This window comes from Austrofundulus limnaeus, unplaced genomic scaffold, assembly GCF_001266775.1.
Source record: "Austrofundulus limnaeus strain Quisiro unplaced genomic scaffold, Austrofundulus_limnaeus-1.0 Scaffold175, whole genome shotgun sequence".
Taxonomy (NCBI): domain Eukaryota; kingdom Metazoa; phylum Chordata; class Actinopteri; order Cyprinodontiformes; family Rivulidae; genus Austrofundulus; species Austrofundulus limnaeus.
The window spans coordinates 820,784-845,733 of NW_013952577.1; the positions used below are offsets into that span (position 1 = coordinate 820,784).

The 24,950-nt window shown below is 39.1% G+C and overlaps 2 protein-coding genes across 5 annotated transcripts in view; both read left to right on the forward strand.

The window, feature by feature from the left end:
- The first annotated feature begins 433 nt into the window (after nt 1-433).
- On the forward strand, nt 434-17,807 carry phf20a (PHD finger protein 20, a). Of its 2 annotated transcripts, XM_014017731.1 has the most exons (17): nt 434-556; nt 2,485-2,591; nt 6,543-6,714; nt 6,900-6,984; nt 7,112-7,188; nt 7,279-7,864; nt 7,985-8,035; nt 8,128-8,397; nt 10,232-10,423; nt 10,598-10,693; nt 11,205-11,360; nt 11,731-11,912; nt 12,007-12,106; nt 13,944-14,139; nt 14,240-14,681; nt 16,388-16,556; nt 16,637-17,807. In XM_014017731.1, the coding sequence occupies exons 2-17, from the start codon at nt 2,509-2,511 to the stop codon at nt 16,777-16,779; spliced, it is 3,000 nt and encodes a 999-aa protein (XP_013873185.1). In that variant the 5' UTR covers nt 434-556; nt 2,485-2,508; the 3' UTR covers nt 16,780-17,807. The 2 variants fall into 2 exon arrangements, with proteins under 2 accessions (XP_013873185.1, XP_013873186.1); XM_014017732.1 differs by lacking the exon at nt 11,205-11,360.
- A 553-nt stretch (nt 17,808-18,360) lies between these two features.
- ndrg3a (ndrg family member 3a) overlaps nt 18,361-24,950 on the forward strand; it is a 53,935-nt gene continuing 47,345 nt past the window's right edge. For all 3 annotated transcript variants that reach the window (XM_014017733.1, XM_014017736.1, XM_014017738.1), the window contains exon 1: nt 18,361-18,500. The gene's annotated coding sequence lies outside the window, so the exon portion shown is untranslated. The remainder of the gene's footprint in view (nt 18,501-24,950) is intronic.

The following is a 24,950-nucleotide window of genomic DNA, read 5'->3' on the forward strand; positions in this document are numbered from 1 at the left end:
GCTTGAGTTCCTCTATACACATGACGTGGCTGTTTATATAATTAAATAATTAATAAAATATAAATTGTACAAATTTGTTTGTCCATACTGTTAGATCATTATTCGTTTATTTATATTTGYTTTAAAATCTACCATTGATTGTTGTAGGCGTGATTGTTACTGTGTTGCATTGAAATGCGTTTTAAAGCGACAGGAATTTTACATACTTATGATTAGTTTTAGGTTAGTAAATTTATTTTATTTACCTTTTCGATACTTAGAGAAGTATACATCATCAGTGCATAAAATTCGAAGAAGAGCTTATTTTAAAAAAGGTAATTCGACCATTTTTCAGTTTTAGATTCTGAAGGAAACTTGTTTTTACAGAAGTTCTTGACATACACAGGTCTGTCGGACGCGCGTGCGCAGCTCCGTCCTACATTGCCCGCGCCGGTGAACTGAGAGAAATTCAACTGCGTGGTCTGGAGCAGACAGGCGGAGGYGGCGGTATCTGCGCATTTACAGGATTACGCTGCAAAATTTTCTACCAGTTTGTTAAAGAGTAACTGGGAAACAGGTAAGAAGCTCAAATCCCGTTCGTGCGTAGCGTTTCTTAGTTTTATTGCGGTGAGTCAGGCCCGGTTGATGTAATGCATAACATGCCGCATGTCCGTCGTTGAGAGTTCAAAACAAACGTGACGAAGTCGGTGATTAAACGCTCCCGTGGTTCACTTCTTAGCTCTGTTTGTTTAGTTACTTGCCTACTTGTAGTTTCCTAATTGTTTTTTATGCTTGGGTACTGTAAATATCTCTTACGTTTCTCAGTTCGTGAAGTTTGCTGCCCGTGTTTCCACGCCGCTCGGTCACAGTAGGAAAAGTACGGAGAGGAAGGCCCTAGCGCGAGGCCACAGAAAGCTCCGAGAGCTCCTCTTGAGTGTCAAGCTTCGCGTCCAATCAAATGGAAGCTCCCGCCCACTTCGCTGCKGTTCGACCAATCATGTTTTCCTAAACCCCTGACGTAAAGCTCAGCTTCTCTCGCGCTACGCCCTGTGGTTATAAAACACCGGACAATAAAGTGTCGGAAGAGGTGGAAATTGATCAACAATAGCTTACACGGAATTTGTTTAGACAACGTTTTCATGTTGTGTTTTCCGCTACAATACGACTACCAAGCTATCTTAATGTATTTGGCTGGAAAAATGTGTGCGTATCATGTTCGGTTGCCTGTTTATAGTAGTAGTATTATAAAAAAATAAGTAATACATTTCCMGTGCGTGGCTTCCCTGTTAAACTTAGAAATATAACATCAAATATGTCATCCTGAACTCGATTTTTCATTTCTTGACTGTCATGTTTGTGTCTGCATGAATAAAATGAAAAACAGATTAAATAGTTAAACAGTTAAATAGTGTTTTTTTTTTTACTGGTTAAAATAATTAATTTGGTAATATAGATGTAGCACACGTGACGGTTGGTTATAATAAAAGTCTTTTGTCTTGACGTGAAATCGGCTGGGCAGAAACACGTGGGCCGAGCGGAGCGTGGAGACGTCCGGTTTGTAGGTTGCAGGGTGTTGCGTTGAAGAAAGCCAGCCTCCGATATGGCGAACCGAGTCAGGCAGCTCCGAACCGAGAAAGATGCTGTGATCAGGTAATGATAATGTTTAGATGTTAGTTAAGACTACCGATGTGCTAGTCGGTCATCTGCGCCGATTGCTTGATAAAAGACGCAGGGATTGGATGATGCTGTTTCGTTTTTTGTTTTTTTTTCCTTAACGATTTGAAGAGCTTAATAAAGGCCTCCATCCCAGACACAGAATAGCAGCAAACCTCTGATAAATGAGTGTATTAGGAGCCAAGTTATTCAGTGTTTTGTTTGATCACTCCAGGATTATCTTGGTGCATAATTGCCTGGGGGTGGCTGCTTTGAGTCAGTAGATAGACTGGGGTCTTTGATTATTTGATGTCTGTTTTTTTAATCATTAAGTATAGTGTTAAAGGTTTTTGTCATGTTGATAATTTTGATAAAGGGGCCTTTAATTGTATCTGTGAGGTCTCTTCTACCACATATGCTCATTTGAATATCTTAATACTCAACATTTGGTATTGAGTACACATTCACCACCATTTCAGGGGCATGGCTCACCTCTAAAATGTCAGTTTCCACTCTAGTACCATGCTGTACTATGTGTGTAATCTGTGGTTTACAGAGGAACTTGTTTTTCCCATTCTGGACAGTATTAATGTTCCACCGTTGTAAAGGGAGGTGTCTTACTTCCTTTTTCTCAGAGTCACTTAGAATGAAAGCACTGATTTTTTTCTTCCTATAATCTGTAAACTGACACCAGAGTAATTATTTTTGTAAATAACTACCAGTGAAGACCTTGACAGGTCACATGTTGTGTTCTTTGTCAGACACACTTGTCTCTTTATGGCATAACCAAGGTTAAATGAGTCTAGTTTTTCATTAGTGTGCATTCTGGTTAATGTGTATGTGTATGTACAGGGAGGCAGCCTTGATGTGGGCAGTATGAGTAAGACGCCCCCTAACAGAAGAGGGATAACATTTGAGGTGGGAGCTCAGCTTGAAGCCAGAGACAGCCTCAAAAACTGGTGAGTCATGGCCTCACTCATTCCTCTCCATCCACATTCTGCTTTACTTCCCTCATTTTCTCACATAAATTTTCATACATTTCTTTTTTTCCCTTGGTGTTGGTTAGGTTCCGATAGGTAGAGGGAAAAGAATAATTGGATATTCATTGGTTCACTGTTTTTCTGCAAGAAAACTGTCCATTTATGATTGTAAACTCTGACGTTTCAATCAGATTCAACTATGACTTGAGTTAGTGTTAAGACAATCAATTGGTCAGTGTTTTTACTTTTATATTTTAATCTCTTTGATTCTTATCATGTATACTATGCACTATAAATGAATTGTTGATGCTGGATAATGTCAGTTAGTTAGACCAGGGGTTCTCAAGCCGTTTGGGTCTGGGGACTCCTTACAAGGATGAAATGAATCTAGGGATCCCCTCATAAACCCCATGCTGTTTTAAAAGATAATTTATTGTTATTTCAACCCCTAAATGCCATGGGAATATGTATTTTTATTAAGTTCATTATGTTTGTTTTATTAGTTCATTGTTCTCCAAGCTTTTTTTAAAAATTAGTTAGACCCACTTCACACTGGATGACAACCTCATTAGATTCTCCACAACCTTTTAGATGGGGCTGGGTTGTGGTAAATTTGGAAAACATCCTTCACTGTAAAAGCAATCATGACACTGCTAAACTCAAACTCAGAATCTCATCAGGCTGCAACTGCTGGAGATTAGTTGGTGTCTCAAAAAGAAGCTAAATTTCATTAGCAGTTTCTGAAATATTTGAGTGTTTGCAACTAAGTGACAAATGCAACCATGTTTTGTACAGCCTGATTTAAAAAAATAAAGTTTATTTTTGTGTTTGTAGCAAAACTGTATTCTAAATCTTGCTGGAACAAAACTATTCTTCGGCTACTTGACACTCACTTTGGCCTGCTTTGTGCCCACCTTGGGAGCTGCCTCCACGTTTATGATTGAATCTCATAGAGTAGACTGTTTAAAAAAAAGGTAAACAGATTTCAACAATTAAAAAAAAATCTTGTTTCATTAGTGAGCTTTTTAGCTCTCGACTTGTTTCCTTTCAGATGAGAGCTGCATACAGTAGGGGTGTAAGAAAATATCGATACACTGAAATATTGCGATATTTCATTTCCCGATACTGTATCGATATTYTAAAGCCCTGTATCGATTTTTTATTAAGGTTTAAAATGTCAACTTTCCTGCCAGCCGTTCCTTTTTTATGTTGTAGTTCAGCCTCTGACCACTAGTTGGCAGCAGTGAGCCAGACATTTGGCTCCTCTACCTCTTGAGCGCCAGAGAGTAAGAGAGCATTAGCATTGTAAGTAAACATTAGCTTCATGCTCCGATAGCTGAATCTGAGCAGAAAAGACCGACACCCTCTGCCTTCTAAGCTGAGGTAAGGTTACAAACAGTTACTGATTTGTCAGAATGTCTGTATTTTAAGACAAATTAAGTGTCTTGTGTGCTCTTTTTTTCCAACTGTAGTCAGCTTTCACGTTACGCATATAGCGCATGCGTCTATCACCTTGAGCGAGCTCGGCACTCCCCCCGTGACATAAAACTCTGTCTGTTGCTCTCAATAGCTACGTTTACATGGAAAAAATTAATCGGATTAAACAGCCGTTCGGAATAAAAATGTGTCATGTAAACAGCCCGTTCCGATTATTCTGATCCGATTGAGCTTGAGCCGAATGAATTTTTAATCTGAATGAAAAGGGTGGGTTATGCCGATTGATAATTGGAATGACTTTCATGTATCATCTTATTCTGATTGTAGAAAACTGACCTGTGCGCACATGTCTGCTGACTTTCATTCACCCGGTGGGACAGCAGCGCCTCCCTTAACAGATGAAAAAGGAGACAAACAGCAGACGTTGCTTCGCAAAAAATAAAAAGCACGTATTGCTTCATCTGCAGGCTGCAGCTCAACCGAGGAGTAAAGACGTCTCTACTGGTATTAAAAGCTGACGCAGGTCCGTCCTGAGCGCACAGAGGAGCGTTGTTTACGTTTGTAACACAGAAGTAGAGCTGAAATTTTACAACACTGCGCATGTCCGGACTTTTATTCTGAATAAAACTCCGGTGCATGTAAACACTTTTCATGATCGGATTGTGTCCATGTAAACAGTACATTCGGATTATTTAATCTGAATACATTTAAATCAGATTTAAAAAATTTGTGCATTAAACATAGCTAATGTCTGGCTGATGATCGCATCAAAGTCCATATACTTTATCCTGCTGTGTTCGCTTCAAAAACAATTTAACTCGTTTAGCTTCTCAATTTCTTAACTGGTTTTCTTCGGGACCTGCCCTGCTGTTCGACCCACAGTTATGCAAATCAGGTTCTGGATGCAGGTCAGCTGATCCCAGAAACTCTGTGTGCAGCAGCTTCATATCATCTGTTTACTGAACTTTATGACAACATAAAGACTATTGTTAAGTGTTGGGTGACCAAATTGTAAATTAATATTAAAAACGAAAAGCTGCAAAATTTATATTTTCAAACTATTTATTGGCAAATTTAATCTAATAATTGAAAACATGGATGAAATATGAAACAAATAAAATAAAACACATACAAAGCAGAACACAGCTAAATGTATCAAAAGCATGTCTATGTAATATTAGAATTTTCTGAGACAATGAATTTTGGTTTTTCAGGGGTTTTTTGCCAGTAAGAGGTTTTTATTTAATAGAATTTTTGGACCAAAAATATCGCAATATATCGCCTTGTTTACAGTATCGAAATATATCGGGATTTATCGGGATATATCGTATCGTGACCCCTCTGTCATGATATGTATTTTATCGCCAAATTCTTGCCAATACACAGCCCTAGCATACAGGTGTTAAACTACAACTCTAGTGCTCTCAGATGGGTTGGACTTGCCCCCAAGGACTCTTTAGTTGTTTACTTACACACATTTTTTTGAACATGTTTAAAATTGGAGCAACAAGACTACGAACTCTGTGACTCAGGCACAGAAATTGAGAACTCCCTCGCAAATGTTTTCACCAACTAGTCACCAGCAGCTGCAGCACATTAAAGTCCTGGCTTTAGTACTTGCCAAACTGATTTTTAATCATCTTTATTCTGCATTCTCAATTGACACTCTTACCAAAATTTGCCCACTCTGGAACAACCCTCCAGGGCTCTAGACTAACTTGTTGCACCGGTGTGACCAACGTTTTTTCTTAGGGGCACTCAAATTTTCAACCGCGTCGCATTTAACATAGCAGTTTTACAGGATAGTTTTTTTGTAATCACTTTCAATTGACGCACGCAAGTGTATTGGGAAATGGGGTCACATTTGTGACCACATTGGTCACACTCTAGAGCCCTTCCCTCTCATATTGAAGTAAATACTATAAGATCAGACTASAATAGTAGTACTGTTATATCGCCATGGGCGTTACTTCTACTCTAGGTTACTTTGACCTTACCTCCATTGGTGTTTTAGCCTAAGCATGAGGCCAAGATAAACAGTCCTGCTTGACCAAGCCACTCTGTGTGTGCCTGCCCAGTGTCTTGAACACACTCCCACTTGCGCRTGCTCAAAACTGTTGTATGCACTGCGTCACCTGTGATGTGGAGTCCAGTGAGTTTTTAATTCACACCAGAATACCTTGCCAAAGTCCTACAAAGATCATCCAGGATCTGTCTTTTTTACATTGTAGCAGGAGCATCATCCAGTAAGAATTGGGTCTTAGTCGAGGCTGTAAATGAAATAATTTTAAAGGAATAGTCGAAGATAATTTTTTAAATTACAAGAATGAATAAGCCTTTGTCATAAATGCTGTAGTTGTTTCATATGCAACTTGAGTTCAGTTTGTTTTCTAAATATTTGCCAGTTTTGTTACATGTTCAAAATAAAAGCTGAACTATAAAATCTGCTCCTGTTCTCTTTTTAATCACGCATTATTGGATTTTCTCAAACAGGTATGCTGCCACCATAGAGAAGATTGATTATGACGATGAGAAAGTGTTGATTCATTATCGTCAGTGGAGCCATCGTTATGATGAATGGTTTGACTGGACAAGTCCTTATCTGAGACCTGTAGAGAGAATCCAGCTGAGGAGGCAGGGCCTGAATGAAGACTCCTCTCCACCTGTAAGCTAACATTGCTGTATATCATTTTGTCTGTGTCGCATCTTCTTTTCTGAGGAGTAGGTTTTTAATAACATTTATTGAAGCTACATTCACAGTGCTTATCTTGGAAGTGCCTGACAGCTCCACCTCTTATAAAAGTTTGACAGCTTGCCTGCAGCTTGTGCTAAGATGTTTTTTTCCTCCAGGGCTTTCACATAAATGACAAGGTTTTGGCCAGCTGGTCCGACTGCCGTTTCTACCCTGCTAAAGTTATTTCAGTCAATAAAGATGGTAGGTATATATAATAATTATGGATAAAATTCTTTATCAAAGTACAGTAGTTGGAAGCATAACATCTAAGACAGCTGTACTATATGTGTAAAACATGACATGTTAACATTTCACTCTGTCTCTTCAGCTTCATACACAGTGAAATTCTATGACGGTGTGATCCAAACAGTGAAGGGAATGCATGTGAAGCCTTTTATTAAAGAGGTACCTGTAATTTTATTAAGGTGTTATTATTCAGTCTGATTGTTGTGGCTGTTTCTTTTATTTTCTAAATTTCCTCTTTTTTGCTAACAGAGAGGTGGTGCTGGAGGGAGATCCCGGTCCTCAGATAAAAATATGGTAAAGAGGATTCCAAATCGTAGGGACAGAAGGCCTCATGAGAATGGGCGTCCCAAAACCAAGCGAGCCAGGCGCAGCACCTCAGACCAGGAAGAGGACAGCAACAGCGAGGACGAGGAGCATGAAGAGGACATGGTCAATGGCAAAAGTCAGAAAACAAACGGGATGCTGGAGGCTGCGCACATCAAGCAGGAGGAAGACCTCTCTGGTGATGCTGAGCAGAACAGTCCTGATGCAGAAAAAAGGACAGGACTCACAAATGGCGGGAAGGTTGAAAACGATTACGAGCAAAATGAAGAAACCTGCCGTGTGAATGGAGAYGTGAAGGAGGAGGAGATGGAGTCGGAACAGAGTGTAGTACAACCAGTTACGGAGTCACCCATGCCRTATGCGGAGCTGCAGAGTAAGGCTTCGGTGAAAACGGAGCAGGAGTCTGTCGCTACGACAACCGCAGAACCCAGTGGTGATGAACAGAAGCCCTGCGTCCAATCAGAGAGCGTTCAGCCGCCAGCAGACGTACCGCCTCCTCAACCTGTAAAACGTGAGTATCAATGAAGCAAACTAGTCAGTCGGTGCATCTTTTGAACTGTAAAATAAATTATGTGATTAATGCARTAAACTGTGTGTTAAAGTAGACATCTTTTTATTATTTTTTTTATAGCGGTTAGGAAGCAGGGCTTCCACAACCCCAACAGGTTCAGCAGAGAGCCACGTGAGTGTGCCTAAAAATGAATCTCTTATTTCTGACACTTTTTATATACTTTGTTTTAGACACTCACTTTTCTCTGACGTCATTTGTTTTAGTGTACAGAGTCATCAAGAACCAGCCTCCTCCRGTCCTTTCTATTAATCTTGACCACAACCCATTCAAGTGCAGCGCTCCAGGCTGCACAAAGTCATTCCGTAAAGCAAAGCTGCTGCATTACCACATGAAATATTACCATGGTGAAGAACAGCCTCCAGAAGGACAGCACAGCCCCACCAGGAGTGTCCAGACCAGGGCTTCTGAGAAGCAGTCCACAGCTGCWGGCTTGGATGGCACAAAGAGAAGACGCACCGTCTCTGCCACTATGCGTGAGTTCTCTTCCTGTTTTACTTTGGTTCAGAAATGACTGCAGACAAGTTGCCCAATAAATTGTCAGCTGTTACAACCTGTTTCAAGGTTTACTATGAGTTTAAAGGCAAGGTGTCAAACCACTAATAACTAGGTACGTATACTTTTTGGTCATTCGATTTTTGATTTAAAAACAGATATTGGATAACGAAAAATGGATGGATATTTGTTTTTTTTATTTTAAGTACAATGGTTCATTTTTTCCATTATAAAAAAGTCCATCCTTTTCTTTTTCTCAAACCAGAAGTTACCACTGTTATTATCTGGCTGTTTAAGGTGGAGCTAGTTAAAAAACTGCCTGTAAATAGATAAATAARCTCTAGCTAACCATTTGTGCATTTCTTTAATTAACTGCAGACTAGGGTTGGGTGGTATTGATCATTTTCATACTATGGTATAACCTTTAGGAAATACTGTGGTATACAGTATTACCCTAGCTGTCTGTCAGCACTACAGTGATCGACCCCTGTTTGTCTTCAGAATGAGCTGAGGTGGTCAGAACAGGYGTCAGTAACATCATCAGGTGTCTTCTGAAAGTGCCTCAAATGTTTGTCCCAGTTTTCATAGCTGCCTTGTGGAAATTTGGTGCTTCACTTCACGTAACTTATGTCATTTCTCCAAGAGGACCACGGTGAGGAATTTGAGGCCGCAGTAGGTTCCACACTCTTGAGTTGTCATGATAACGACATTAAACATTTGGTTTAGTAAAAATAAAATGGCCTGTTTTAAGTATAAAATGAAAATAAAATAACTGTTTTTCAATATCTGTTTTTAAAATGAAAAATAAATGACCTGAAAGTACACATAACTAACAAGATGTGAATGGTTATTTAAGTTATCCCCCCCGCCCCCCAGTCTCACAGAGCTTCAAGTGAGTGCTTGTCCTGTCCAATCTGTTGCTCCTAGTTATCATTGAGTTGGTTAAGTTGGCCAAGGGAAGAATTCCCATAAATTTTTCTGTATTTAAAAAAAAAAGACTTGGTTGGACATTTTATCTCATGGATAACACAGTCAGCCATGGCTTGTCTACCAGAGAACCAACATCTGTCTTTTAAACAAACATTTGCAACAAGCTGCAAGTTAGTTGGTGAATTTTACAAACCCAAACAATCCCTATAAGCTAACATAATAAAACCATAAATAATACCTATGATTACGGCTGCACGATATATCATTTGAGCATTGTCATTGTGATGTACGTGTGCTCAATAGTCACAAAAGAGGGGACGACAAAAATCTCTGATTTGCCATTATCTGTCCTCAAATCTGTCCCGGTTAAAGCTCCACGCTGTGCAAAAYGTCTTTTTTTCCATCATCAATGAGTTTTTGGCCATTTGACTATCTTTACATGTTTTGCTTCTGGGTACAACAGTCGGCTTCTGAAAGCGAGTAGTTGAAGCAAAATATTGCATCTGAGCGCTTTAGGTATAAACAAACACAGCCACAAACTTCTGACCAATCACACAGTAAGTTCTAATGTGGCGGGGTAAAAGGTTCTGGTGGGTTGTGACATGTAGGGATAGAAGACTGAAAGCTGCAAACAAAATTACACGAGTTTCGTCATTGCGCTGTGACAATGAGAGACTATTTCAGTAGTTCGTATGGACCACGCAGACACCTTTTAGTTTAGTTGTCTGATACGTTTCCTGTTGTCAAATTTAAAAATCTGTTCAACAGCAGTGAAACAAGTAATGTTTTAATGACTCATTACAAAGTGTCTGTTGTAGATGTTGCTTTATTTTCAGGTTATGGTTTTTTTACCTGCTTATTTATTGTTTAATTCATATTTTTCAGACTCTGGAGCTGTTGCGGCTGCCCGTGGTGACATTAAGACTGTAGGAAGGCGCACATCAGCTCCACCTGCAGTCAGCACCCAGGGCCAACAACAGAGGGCACTGCTGAAGGAGAAGAGCAAGGAGAACCAGCTGGAGAGGAACATTTGCCAGCTGCAGGACAAGGACTCAGACAAGACTGGCTTTGACATTGGTCAGTATGATATGTCAACGTGTTTCATTCAGTGAGAAAGAGATTACAGTCCTTCTAATTCACTTAGTTTTAATATCAAWTATTTGCATAATAGTTTTTCTTGGCCAGTAAATTTGGTAGTTTAATAAGCTACACTCAGATGAGGCTCACCTTGTGTCACTTAATGGTCCTTAGGTTCTGTAAAAGACAAACTGAGAGAGAAACCTAAACAGAAGGACTTCCTGCGCATTAAACTAAAGAAGAAGAAGAAGAAAAAGAAGGCCAAGTCCGGTAAGAAGCATGTCGCTGGCACAGGGCGAGGTCAAACATCTGCTGCTCTGCTTGTGCACTCGCTGTGACTGCTGGCATACAAAACATAAAGCCCTTCATTCACTCCTCCTGGTGTGGTGACTGAGCTTGTGTGTGGGAGAAATGTAACATTTGTCACTGGTTCATCACTTCAGTCTGTCAGTCAGTGAGCTCCATTATCTTTTAATGTTTTGTTTTTAGTACCAGAAAGCCAGATCTTGTTGTGGCACTAATATGGAACTGACATAAATCTTTGTTTGTGTGTTAATAAATCTGTGGTTGGCCTCAGATACAGGCTGCCTCCCACTGACACACATTTTAAAAGCCTGAAATGTGACCCATATTTGTTGTCCCTGAGTGTTTCTAACTACATCGATTGCCAAAACTGTTTGCTGTGCCACATTTTGTCACCCCCTAACGGGCATTTGTTTAACATCTTCAAAGCTGACAATTTTGTTCTACATCTGCTTCTCCCCCTTCCCTGTATTAACAGACTACACAGGTAGTGAGGAGAATATTGACATCTCAGTATTGGGTCTTCACTCCAAATTGAATTTGCCACTCAAATCCCCCCTCTCACACAATCACAAGCCCGAGGCCTACCCCAGCAGGCCTGGATACAGCTACACAGAGCAGATACATGTTGATGGTGGGTATATCTAAGACAGTGTGTGCACTTTACTTTGTGTATGGGTGAGTGTTTCTGGCTTCCTTTTGTCTTCTACTCTTCTTGGATTCAGTCCACCATGATGACACATTTTCTTTAGCCTGATTGGTTTGTGCACGGATGTTGCTGCTCACGGAGTAGTCCCCCAAACATCTAACCCATGGTTTATTGAATCCTGATCTTTTCTTTCACTGCAGTGGCTTGCTTCAGAAAATAGCGCAGAATTCATTTTGCACCTTTCAGCTGAATTTCCATTAAACATAATTTTTGTCAAGGAAGAAGCCAAACCCTTGTCAGTTGTAGTTTTTCCTTTAAAACATTGCAATGGTTCTGCTCATCCCTGCTGCTGCAGATGAGGACAGCATCAGTGACTGGTCCACGGACAGCTGTGGATGGAGCGACGACGACTTGGAGATGGATTTGGACGTCACAACGCCGCCTCTTAGTGTAGACTCTGGCGCCTTAGACACCAGTGACCAGGAGATTGTGCGATGCATCTGCGAGGTGGAGGAAGACAACGACTTCATGATTCAGGTGAGTTTGTCGTGTTTTGTTTCAAGATGCTGTTTGTTAATTTTAAATCCTTGCAGTCACAGGASTGTAAACCATATTTGTCCTTTTTTGTCAGTGTGAAGAGTGTTTGTGCTGGCAGCACGGCACCTGCATGGGCCTGCTGGAGGACAATGTACCAGACAGATACACCTGCTATATCTGCAGAGATCCACCAGGTGAGGCCAAGACACACCATCCTCAAATAGATCTGCTGACGTCAAAGGACTGAAAGTGGAAATTAAAAATAATCTGTACTAAAATCACAAGCTCAGAGGTGCCAACCATTACGATCTCACTGTAATCATTACGATATCGAGACCCGCTCTGAACCATTACGGCCTACTAGACATTTATTATGATCTGGCTCCTGAGACACCCCGTGCCGAGCTCCTGGGAAACCCCTCCCGCTGCAGCATACGTCACTGAATGGGATTTAATCCTGCTGAAGTCCACAATGTGGGGAAGAAAGTCTGATGGTGCGTTCACACCAAACGCGATTTCAGCGTCAGGAGCAGCAGGTTTACATACAAAGTCTATGGTGGACGCGCTTCAAGCAACGTCGGGAAGTGCTGCGGCGCCTCAAGCGTGATTAGAGCAGCGCGATTTGAACGATCTGAGCGTTCGACGCGCTGAGGCGCAAATCGCTGAAGTTAGAAAATCTGAACTTTTACAGCTCGACGTGCAGCGTCAACCAATCAGAGAGACTCCACTGTGTGACGTAGCGACATATTTCCTGACGGGACAGTTTACTGAATGATGTCCACTAACCTGAAACAGACGGACAGGTGCTCTTTAGCTGAAATGAGTGCTGCAGTCGTGTCCTGATCCGCTCCAATGCGTGGCAGCGACTCATCAGATTGGAAAAATAGTCCTGAAAGCAGCTGTGAGCCTCTTCTCTGAATTATCTGGTGAATTAATTATGAATTAATTATCTGATGAACGTAACACGCTCTGGCTGTCTGTAAATTAAAGCAAAGCCACTTCCTCGTCCGACATTAAACAGAGCCCGMCAGAGGAGGGAGGGGCGGGGAGGCTGTCGCCGTGCAGCGCAGCTGTCCTGCGTCTGACCTCAAAGTGCACAAGCTTCAAACTTCAGCGTTGGCTGCGATTTTGAAGCTGAAATCGCGTTCGGTGTGAACGCACCATGAGACTTGTCAGTTGATGTTTATCCACAAACTAGTCCTGGATTAAGCTCCAAAGTTTTTATCAGTCMGATTCCACCGTGAAAATTGTCAGTTTTATCCTCTAATGAGTTTTTGGCTGTTTGACTCTCTTTTATAAACTGCTGCTTCCTGATACAACAGGAAGCAAGTCGCTTTTTTTTAAGCGAGTGGTTGAAGCAAAATGCAGCGTCTGAGCACTTTCAGCACAAACAAACACTCCCATAAACTTCTAACCAATCACACAATAAAGTTCTTGTGTTCTTATGTGGAGGGGGGTGAAAACGTTCGACCCGTGGGTCGCTACAAGAAGTGCTGAAAATGTCGACAATGCGAACAGAATGATGTTCATATAATGATTAAAAAATTATATATATATAAAAATATATATATATATATATATATATAATGAAGAATCAAGTTATTTGCTATTGAGCTCATTGCGTGTCTGCCATTGAGATGTTTTATATGATAGATGTATGTACTGTTTAGCAAAGGTATGTTAATAAACACCCATTTTATAAACTCTGTTTTATCACTTGCTATAATCTCTCCACCTAGAAATAAATACGTTTGTRTGAATACTTTGACGTTTAAAGTTATAAATTCCATATATTGTGTATTATTTGGTTTTATTTGATGATACATATGCACACAAACTGCCAATAACGAACGCACGCCATGCGACGCAAATGCTCTGAGACAATCATGATTTGGGATGGCTCCAGTTTAAACAAATTAACCATGAATATCTTAATGACATTAAAGAACCCCTGTTCAATTGTGTACKTTGCTCCTCTTCCAGTTTTTCTTTTAAACTTTTAACCTTGTTGGACATTTTATTTCCTGTTAGGTCAGAGGCAGAGTCTGCGTTATTGGTATGACCGTGAGTGGCTGACGAACGGCCACATGTACGGCCTGTCCTTCCTAGAAGAGAACTACTCCCACCAAAACGCCAAGAAGATCACCACCACCCACCAGCTACTGGGAGACGTGCACCACGTGTTGGAGGTTCTGAACGGCCTGCAGCTCAAGATGAGCATCTTAAAGTGAGTACATGGAAACCACCAGCAGGCCTGTGCTCCTGTAAATATCAGTTACATGGTAAAGATGTCTGTTACTTAATCTGTTTATCGCTTCATTTTTCAGGAGCAGCACCCACTCTGACCTGCAGCTGTGGCGACAACCCTGGAAGCACTTGGAGAAGCCGCATCTCGGCTTCGACTCGTGTCGAGGCAGCAACACGGCTCCCTCTCCCGCGACCCCCGACGAAGACATGAGCCGAGGAGAGATTTTAATGTCCAACGCGCTGGAGAAGTTGAGCCGGGCCGCCACAGCCGCCACCTCCTCTTCGTCCAGCACCTCCCCTCCCTTCCCATCCTTCCAAGACTCGTACATTATCAGTGAACACTGTTATCAGAAGCCGCGGGCGTATTACCCAGCTGTAGAGCAGCGGCTGGTGGTGGAGACCCGACAGGGCTCAGAGCTGGAGGACAGCATGAGGAGCACAGAGGAGCTGCTGGAACGCGAGCAGCGCTACGGAAGCTTGCTGGAGACGGACAAACCTAAACCATCAGGCAACAACGACAAGGTTGGAGTTGATGCTTTTTATAAAAAGAAAAGATAAAAACGGATTGCATTGACTGAGCCACTTGCACAGCATATCTTCAAAAAACTCCAATCTTTTAAACTTTAAAATGGTGCATTCAKTWATTTAAATCCTTCAGGAGTCCACCCCAGCCTTCTTCAGAGGCTCTGCTGCTAGTTGTAACTGCAGCTTATTATATATGTAGCTGTGTATTGTGACATCAATAGTAATGTAAAATTTTATGAAATGCTTGAAATGTTTGAGATCAAAGTTCTTTGAATGTTGAAAAATTCAAACTGCATTCAGACTAGCTGTTAGCTCATCAGTCCTGACATAAACTTAATTTAATCTCTGTTTCTTTGACTTCTAAAGATATTTAATTTCTTAGTAAATCCAAAGTGACTGGAACGTCCCTCTTTATTTTCTTGTCTTCATATAATCATAACTTGATGATTCATATAAAGCTAGGTTTGTGGCTCTTTGGGCTTAGATTTTAATAYGAAACCATTTTAAAGTGATTTTTGATGCATTTTTGCAGACATAAAACTAAAATCACAATGACATATTTTACATAAACACTGATTTCAGGKTTCCTGCAGATCCTTAAAAAGTCTTAAAAGGCATTGAATTCATCAATCCAAAAATAAGACCTTAATTAACCTTAAAATGTCTTCAATCAATCTTTCAAAAGTCTTAAAAATGTTAAAACATTGTAAATAGGATGATTGTAATTCAGCTCAAATATTAAAATAATTGGTRAAAATTATTTTAATWTCCACATGCAGACATTCCCCTTTGTCATCACTTCCTGTTAKTTCACATGCAAATATCTCAACAACTGTYCRTCTGAGCAATGTGAAATTTGTTTTGTAAYAYGTTAATGTYGTCTTTCCAAAAATGCGTTCACCTTTCTTACAAAAAATTGATGTCACAGGTGCCTTAAGGTTTCATCTACAGCTAATAGCATTTAAGACCCCACTGTGGGTCCTAAAAACTCCAAATTTTAGGCTGTTGGAGGATTTCCAGAAATTAAATTAAGTTTAAAACTGACTGCTAAAAACGTTTCTACTATAGTTAAAGATACTTTGATTCATGAGTTTCTGCCAGTTTTTATTTTTTAGTCATTTGTGTTTATTATGAAATTGGTCTTAAATTTAATTTCACAATGTCATTAAAAAGTCTTTTAATTTTCCTACCTGGTGAAGAGTGGACAGCAACATTACCGTGTCCAAGTTTATTTTCCCCTTTGGAAAACGCTTAGAGAAATGTTTCATCTGTTTAAAAACTATTGATCATAAGCTGAAGATCAACAATTTGCATAGAAACTAAATTGCCTTAAACACTATTGAAAAAAGTTAACTTGTTATGGTTTTAATTATGACAGACATTTATTTTTCAGGGTTCTGCAAAGAAAAAATGGTRTTACGGCAACATATCACTACAACACAATGATAGTTACTCTGTTCCAAATTATACATTTAAAGAGCCAGCACATATTACTGTTTAAAGTTGATTTTTGGCATTTAAAAGTAAATTTGGTCTTCTATGTGCGCAATATAATGTATCTAAAATATATTTCATTGTCCATCTCTACCAAAAAAAATTTTTCTGCTCGAAAGTAATATATATTGATTTAACCTGAAAGAGTTGTGAGAATAACATTTGAAGTGTTTTTTAAAGTAAATGGTTGTTTTTCTGAATGTCTTCAGGCTTCCTTGGGTCTATCGTGGTCTCAGGCAGAGAAAAGGGAAGAAGGAGGGAAAGACACTGGAGACAACAGACAGTATCTGCAGTGGCAGAACAAYCTTCTGGATCACATTGATGTTGTCCAGGACGAGGTATCGCACCGGATGGATTTCATTGAAAGAGAGTTGGACGGTAAGACAAATGAAATTCCCAAAGTGTATCTTGTTGTACGTAAGCAAGCCCTCACCTCTGGTCTTTGTTGTCCTTTTCAGTGCTGGAGAGCTGGCTGGACTACACCGGAGAGTTGGAGCCTCCTGAACCTCTGGCTCGTCTCCCTCAGCTCAAACAACGCATGAAACGGCTGCTGTCACAGCTGGGAAAGGTGCAGCAGATCGCTCTGTACAGCTCCACGTGAGGGCGCCAGAGATCAGCAGCAGCTTCAGGCACCACACAGCTAGCTGCAGCAGAACAGTGGAAGAGATGCGTGTCAATGCAAGTAATGCTAATCTGACCTCCTTTAGTTTCTCCTCTGTGGGGTGGAATCTAATGCTGCAGCCATCCTGTCTCATATTTGAATATTTATATGGGTATGTACTTAAAGTGAGCATTTAATCAGGATGAAATGACAGAAAAAAAACGTAAAATGCAGGAGAAAATCCTTGCAACCAGATTACACTTGATGTGGCTCCCATGCAACTCTAAACCTTATGAATGCCTTTTGTCCAAACTACTGCTTAATGTTGCCCTGTCTTTCTCAGTGCACAGTGCTTTACACGCAGAGCTTTATTTTCACATTGCAGTCGAGTACCTGAACCAACGCTCTTTGCAATAGTGTTTTGAACGCATTTTGAAATGGTCTTTTCTTTTGTGCATTTTTTTTTTTTTGTGTTCACCTGTTTTCTCATATTGTGTTAAAACTCTGGCTGTAATGTAGACAGTTGGTAACTTGAATACATTCAGTAACATTGCTAATCAACCAGTCTTTAAATGATCGTGTTTCCAATTACACTGTGAAGCTCTTCGTCTCACATCTAACTTTCTGTTTTGTCTTAAGAAAAAAAAACTTTTTTTCCTTCATTTCATCTGTGTACTGATCATATGACTTTTGTCAGTCACTTTATTTCTTGTTTTTATAGCATTTATTGTATAATTTGCTGAGAACTGTTATGTGGATTCTTAATAACCTAGCATTTTGTCAAAATATTACTTAGAAAACATGTCAACTTATAATTTGTTTATTTTTCTGTTTTCATCTCTTCACTTACTGTGTTTTGGTTGCTTAAAAATTGTCATTCAAAAACGAGTACTGAATTGACAAAGTTGTCCAAATGCAGATATTGTATGCTACTGTACTGTAAACGTTTGTTCTAGAAGCAGGGAAAAATGTCCAAAACAATGCAAAACAGATTTCCTGGTACATAAATAAACTATCATTGTTATTAATCGCTGTCAACATTTTTTTTGTGTATTTTCTCATCAGGATTCTTATATTTTAAGTATTAAAAAAGGAATCATTTTTGTGTTTGTATGCAGAAGATGAAGGTAGCAACATTCTTGGTTTGTTTGTGGGGGTACATGCAGTCTTTTTTTGTGTGTGGCTTAACTGATTTTGTTAGGTTACGTAATCAGATTGAAAATAGAAACTTGATATGGCTCGTCTTTGGTTAATCTCCAAAAATTGAATTGGCAGGAATTTAATTTTCAACTATGTTAAAAAAAAAACCTGACAGTGTTGTTTGAAAATCTAATACGGCAAGATTTTTTTATTTTATTTTTTTGACATACGACGTTTTATTTTAACTTAAGGCAAAACGGAATAAAGATGGAAACCGTAAACTAATTTAGATAGTAGGAATATCTAACTTTTTTATTTAGAGTAGAAAGAGTTAGGGCAGCGTGAGTGCTCTTGATATTTTTACCCATCTTTGGAACCGCCTCCTCTCATTGGCTGTTCGGTGGTGTCTTCCTCCGCAGCGTCTTGAAACTCCGCCCACAGCCACACAGGAATATAGGCTGACAGAGGAAGCGGGACGCAGAGGCAGTTTTACAAAAAATATTTACATTTAACCCGTTGTATTCAACTATTTATCCAGCAAAGGAATATCCGACACCTAAGAAAAACTTAAGTCACCAAAGGTAAGTCTGACGGTCGTGTTTACTCCGGAACATTACGATTACCACTCAGATCAGAATGCTCGATGCCACAGATTACCTCAGCTCACTGAATCTCTCCAACCTGTTCAGTTGCTGTCCAGTTTTTATTTTCAAGTTAAACGTAGCAAAACGCTACAACAAACTCTATACATACGAATAAAAAAAAAACACCGTTAAAGCGAGTAGAGGTTAGCTAAACGAGCTCGTGGTTAGTTTTGAAGGGAAACTGGTTCAGTTGAATTAAGTTCATCATCGCTGTTCTTCTGACAGAGATGCGACAAAACCTCCGTGTTTTCACGGGAAACAGCTTTTCCTCATTTTCTCAGGTCGTTAAACACGGGCACAGCTCTCTTTTTCTGTAACGTTATAGCACCAAAGTAGAGACAAGAAGTTGTAACGCAGGCAGGTAAAATGAAACGAGGCCTGTCACGAAGCTTTGCATTAAAACAGGCTTAAACGCAAATCATCATGAGTTACTACACTGATATCTTATTCCTGAAAAATGTCTGCTTTTAAAAACACAATTAATTTGTATTTAGAACATTAAAAACGGGTGCTTGTTTTATTATCGCTTTTAATGACAGAGTTATAACAGAATGTACTGCTTTTAATATGATGAATAAAAACAAAATGTACGAAGCAGTGGTGGGGTTTAAAAAAAGGGTGCACAACCATGTGTTGATTTCCAAGATTGAAATCTCTCCTGGTTACTGTTTATGTTTGTTCATTTATCCAGTCACCTGGTTCCATCACGTAATGGTTGCAGGTGTTACACCTTTGACACGTCACGTGGTGGGTTACAATGTCAACTGTGAGCACAGGAAGGTCACACAGGTGTTCAGTGTCAGAAAAGACAGGGTCTGGTTAAAACAACACCACAAGCTTTTTGGGATGTGGTTTAAAACCACGTGTGTGTGTCTAAATTATGTTCCTGACAGGAATAAATGTAAGTTTTACAGATTAACTAAGACAGTGAAGCACTAGGTCATTGTGACCTTTATTTCCCTGAGTGATTTGATTAATTCTTACCTGACAGCAGTGATGTTTTTTTTTCATGTCTCTGTATTTGTTTGTCTGCTAGCAAAACATCTCATGAACCACAGGATGGATTTTAATACACCCCTTAAAAAGTAATCACTRGATGGATAACCAGTTGACCTTTTGGAGTCAACCCCATTCAAGATGGCCGCCACAGCTATGCGACCTTGGCAAACGAAAATCTATCTAAATACTGATGTGAATTTCTTTTGTTTTCGCTGCAAATCATTTCCAACACGTACTCCAACAATAAAAAAAATCTTTGACATTAACTATTTGTCGGTTAGCAACCACTCAAAAATTTTAATAAAACACACAAAGTATTAATTAGACATCTATAACTTATTAACTTTTCGAGTCAGCCAGATTCAAGATGGCCGACCCAGCTGACTGACCTTAGCAACACAAAAATGTCAGTAGCAGCCAGTGATCAGGTAACATCTTTAGTTTATCTCTGTATTTAAATAAGTATCAAGTTTTAACATTTTTGTTCCGTGGTCCTTGATGGTCCTTGATGGTCCTTGATGGTCCTTGATGACGTTGCTTACACTACAAGCAGCGAGCAGGGTTCTGTTTTCACTCACAACATTACTGCTGAAGACCGTTGTTCAACTTTGAAGAACTCGCAGATCTAATCTGTAGCTCAAGTTGTGATTCTTGTTTTCTGTATCTTTGTCAAACAGTGAATAATTTGAAGTTTATAGCCATGCTGCTGAAAGTCTGGTTGATTATTAGACTAAAAGCCCATACCTCGTTCCCAATAGGARTGGCTAAAGTTGTTCATTAATCTGCACATTGTCCTGATGTTCGTAGAACCTGTAGAAAACRTTTTCCTCTGGTCTCTTAAGACACTTTTTTAGTATTTAAACCCACTGTTTTGTCTTTAAATTGAAACAATTGTGACAGTGGCGTGCGTGCATGCTGTCAGATCTTCAAATTAGTGAAAGCAAATTCAGCTGAGTGGAAACAAAAGCAGCATAGTTCACCGTGGACGTTCCAAGTGAATGGTGTGAAACAATTTTAGCATGTCTGTGCTAAGTAATGACACTATTAAGGCGGCTTTTCAGCTTGGATTACAGCATACTCTTGATGTATTGCAGGGATTACTGGGTGTATATAAAAAGTGATAAATGTGCTTGTGAAGAAGAGGATTCCTTGCAGCTGTGGCAGGGATGAATGTCAGGCGGTAACACTCACTGAAGGGATGTAGACAGTAATTAAAGCACAGTGCTGACAGTCAGGCTGACTCCTTCCCACTTGCACCTCAGCATTTACTGTATTTGCTGCTTTGTCTGCTCTGCATTATAAAACATGACCTGTGGGTCAAATGTGGGTATTTACTGCGACCCTAAGTGTTTACAGAACCTAACTCAGGTTACCATAACGGAAAATTCAGTTTTTGTACTTCGTCTTTTTTAAGTAATTAATCCAAGATGTACTTTTACTTGAGTATTTAATTTCAAGTATTGTACTTCTTTACATTTAAAATCCGATCTGTTACTGAGTAAAGATCTGAATGTAAATACGTGAATTAAAATCCTGCAGGTTCTGGATCTGTTCCTTACCAGTCAGCTGACGTACATACCGACTGGCAAGAAGTRATGACGAGCCGCAAAGGAGGACTCTAATGTTTAGTAAACCCATTTAAATTGTGTATAACTCCACCCACTTGCCACTCGGCATCATATGCTGTAGTAGAGTGAAACGCAGCCGTACCCTTGTTGGCACATAACATGTTAACTGGAGAGCAGCCAAACCTTCACCCCACCTTCTGCTGAAGCTAAATTATAAGTAATGTTTCAGTGTGGTAGTAGCCAAGAGAAATCCCCAAAACATCTTTAATGCCAATCATAAATTCAAGATAGTAACATTAATGTGGCTCACTTTTAAATGCAGTATTTTCAAGATTATGCTGGCGTACCAAGTGGTGGCCCCTTTAGAATTACCCCAGATTGGTTTTTAGTTGTGCACTTTTCTTATTATTTAAACACATTTTTTTTAAATAATGGTGCTCAAACTCAGACAGTTTTTTGCAATGCTTTGTGGTCTAGAGCTCAAGATATATTCATGCCTACTTTCTGTTCACTGAAATACACTTAGTCTAAACAGTGTTCTTATCTACTTGTATTTCAGCTGTTTCATTCTGACTCAACARCTAGGGTTGGGCATAATAGTATCGTGTGCAATTAATCGTCAGAAAAACATTAATCGATTAATTTTTGGCACTTGACAATTAATATGATTAATGCCAACAGACAGAGTCCACTCACTTCTCTCCTCCGCTTCATATATAACGAACATTAAAAAAATGTTCTGTAATTTATTTATCTATCAACATAATTTAAAATTTGATGTATAACCTGAAGTCTGTAATTTTGACACAATTTGGAACAGATTTTTATGAAGAGCAAATCTTTCCCACTAAATTGGTCAAGTGACTTTGAAATAAGGGTGTCCAGGGACTCCAGGGGATTAATCGTCAAATTAATCATTATCGGCTAAATAMCACAATTAATCGTGATTTATTTTTTTGCCAATATTGCCCAACCCTATCAACAACTGCAACATTATACATTGTGGATATTTCTAGAGGTGTCCTGAGCTGATATTACTATCAGATATCGGTCTGATATTAGTCAAAATTTAACATTGGATTATATGGCCAAATCTCCAATAAAAGCACTCCTTTTTTATTTATTTTATTTAATTATAAAATATTCTTAGGTTTAAGTTAAAGATTTACAGGTGTTAGACAATGAAAGTGAAACACCTGTCATTTTAGTGTGGGAGGTTTCATGGCTAAATTAGACCAGTCTGGTGACCAATCTTCATTAATTGCACATTGCTCCAGTAAGAGCAGAGTGTGAAGGTTCAATTAGCAGGGTAAGAGCACATTTTTTTCTCAAAATATTGCAATGCACACAACTTTATGGGTGGCACACCAGAGTTCAAAACAGGACAAATTGTTGGTGCACGTCTTGCTGGAGCATCTGTGACCAAGACAGCAAGTCTTTGTGGTGTATCAAGAGCCACGGTRTCCAGGGTAATGTCAGCATACCACCAAGAAGGATGAACCACATCCAACAGGATTAACTGTGGATGCAAGAGGAAGCTGTCTGAAAGGGATGTTATGGTCTAAAACCAGGTGTTTCAATTTCATTGTCTAACCCCTGTATGTAACCCATTGGTTAAGATTCCACACTACAAAATTAATGAAAGTGTGTAAATTATATTAAAATTAAATTATTGTAACCGAACAGAAAATGAGTGGAAAAGCAGCCGAAGTTTAAAGAAATAAAATGTTAAGAATCTTGAAGAATTGTAGATCATTTTTACAAGATTAAATTAAGCTAAATATAAAAAAAATTAGTGTTTCAGAACTCAGTGTGTTATACGTTTTTGTTAGTTTTTTTATTTAAAAAATATGTTTGGTGTTTATCAGTGTCTAACATAATTACTGTTAAATGATTTAAAAGCATCAGGTTAGAAGTCCTTTCCTTTTCATTCCTGACAATCCTAAAAGGAACAGCTCCAGTTTTCTGAAAAGATGTATTTATAACAATAAAATCCAGCTTTAAAGGAGTCAGCGTGTATCCCACAGGTCTCTGCTGTAAAACTGATGGCTGCATTGGGTCACGTTTGTAACACAAAATAAGATTAAAGGATAACATGTATGTTTCTCCTGCTTGATGGTGTTGTGTATCTCAAGCTCAGGTGATGTTTTGAGTCTCAGAAACCTTCAGATGACAAGAATTTAATTGGTTTGCTTGCATTGTTTTTACTTTTGTAGTGAAATAGTGAAGTAAGGTCAGTGCTGCTTGTTTCTGACTGATTGTGTACTTTTGTTCTTAACTAACAGCTTTGTCAAACTCCACGTGTTCAATGAACTGAAACCACACTGCGTTGGATCAAGTTAGTCATCTCAAACATTTGGGTGCTTATTTCTCCACGAGTCACTTTTGTTTATTCACATACGTTAGTTCTTCCTGACTCCTGGTGTTTCTAATCGTGCTACTGTATCTGTTTGACTAGTAACAAAAAAAGCATTCTGGTCCAGCTGAAAACGATTAAAGTCAAAGAAGACTGTGTCCTAATGTGAAGTTTGATTAAAAGAATAAATTATTTAGGTTAATTTGAAAAGTTGCCTTCAATGCAGGTCTGACATCCATCATGAGCAAAAAGCTACAYAATCCCAAGCAAAGATGTAAACATTGTGCTGGTTTTAAGTGTCTGTATGTCAGCCTGACCCTGTCTTCTGTTGCTCTGCTGCTGTGTCTTTGTGACCACACAGCTCCTGTAATTTAAGTGGCACCAAGCTTAGAGTTACAGCAGAGGCTTAAAAAAAACAGCTGATGCTTTTCCATGTAGAGAACCTCCTAAAGATCTGACATGAGCAAAACTGTTTTTTCAGACAGCTTCTAATTGTTTGAGGCAAAAGCAATAATGTTTTTGCCAATGTCTGTGTGTTTATTCACTTATTTATTGTGTTAGCAAAATGTCTTTTGGATGGGTTGTAGTAAAACTGATGAAGATGATGGTTTTTGAAGTCAATCTAAACTTAGTACAAAAAGTAACGAAATGTGTGTTTGGTAGATTCTTTGATGTAACATTGCTTCTTGGCAGTAAATCTTATACCGTTGGAAAGCCTTTTAATTTTCCTGTTTGAATTAGTTTTCCTTGATTTGAGAGACGGGGCTGGTGGATCCTCCTCAGCCCACCCTATCCCATGATGCATTGCGGGCTGACCTGGGTTTTTTTTTAGTCTGTAATGGCAGACAAAGCAAGAGATAACAATACAGTTTAATAAAAAAAATCTGTCAGTTAATGCTTTTGTTATTTGTATAAACATGTTTTTAATATTGTTAATATTAAATCAAACAAACTGCTATAGCAAATAAATGTGCATGTACGGCAGGTCCATTAGTTCTTCAAAAATTGCCTTTAAGCTTATTTAGTAGTTTTTTAATAGTAATAATACTAATATATTTATATTTTGTTAATGTTGATCTATTTTTGCTTCTGTTTAGTGTTGTCATGGTTGGTAGGCGACAGGATATATGCTTGGGTAAGAATAAAGCAGTAGACTAGACCAGTGGTTTTCAAACTTTTTGTCTTCTGACCCACAAAATATTCATGACAAAAACTTGTGACCCCAAATATTACCTGTCTGAGTACATGAACTTCGTTAACCCTAAAAACACAGGCTTTTTGATAGTCTAAACAGCTTGTACACAAATATAAGTACTTATTTTGTGTTTTTGTAATAATTCTAGGGAAAATATTACATCAGCAGTTATTTTATTACCCTTTAAATTGATTTCTGGAGATTATCCAAGGTGCTTCATGACCCATAATTGGGTCCCAAGCCCAACTTTGGGAACCAAAGTGCAGTGG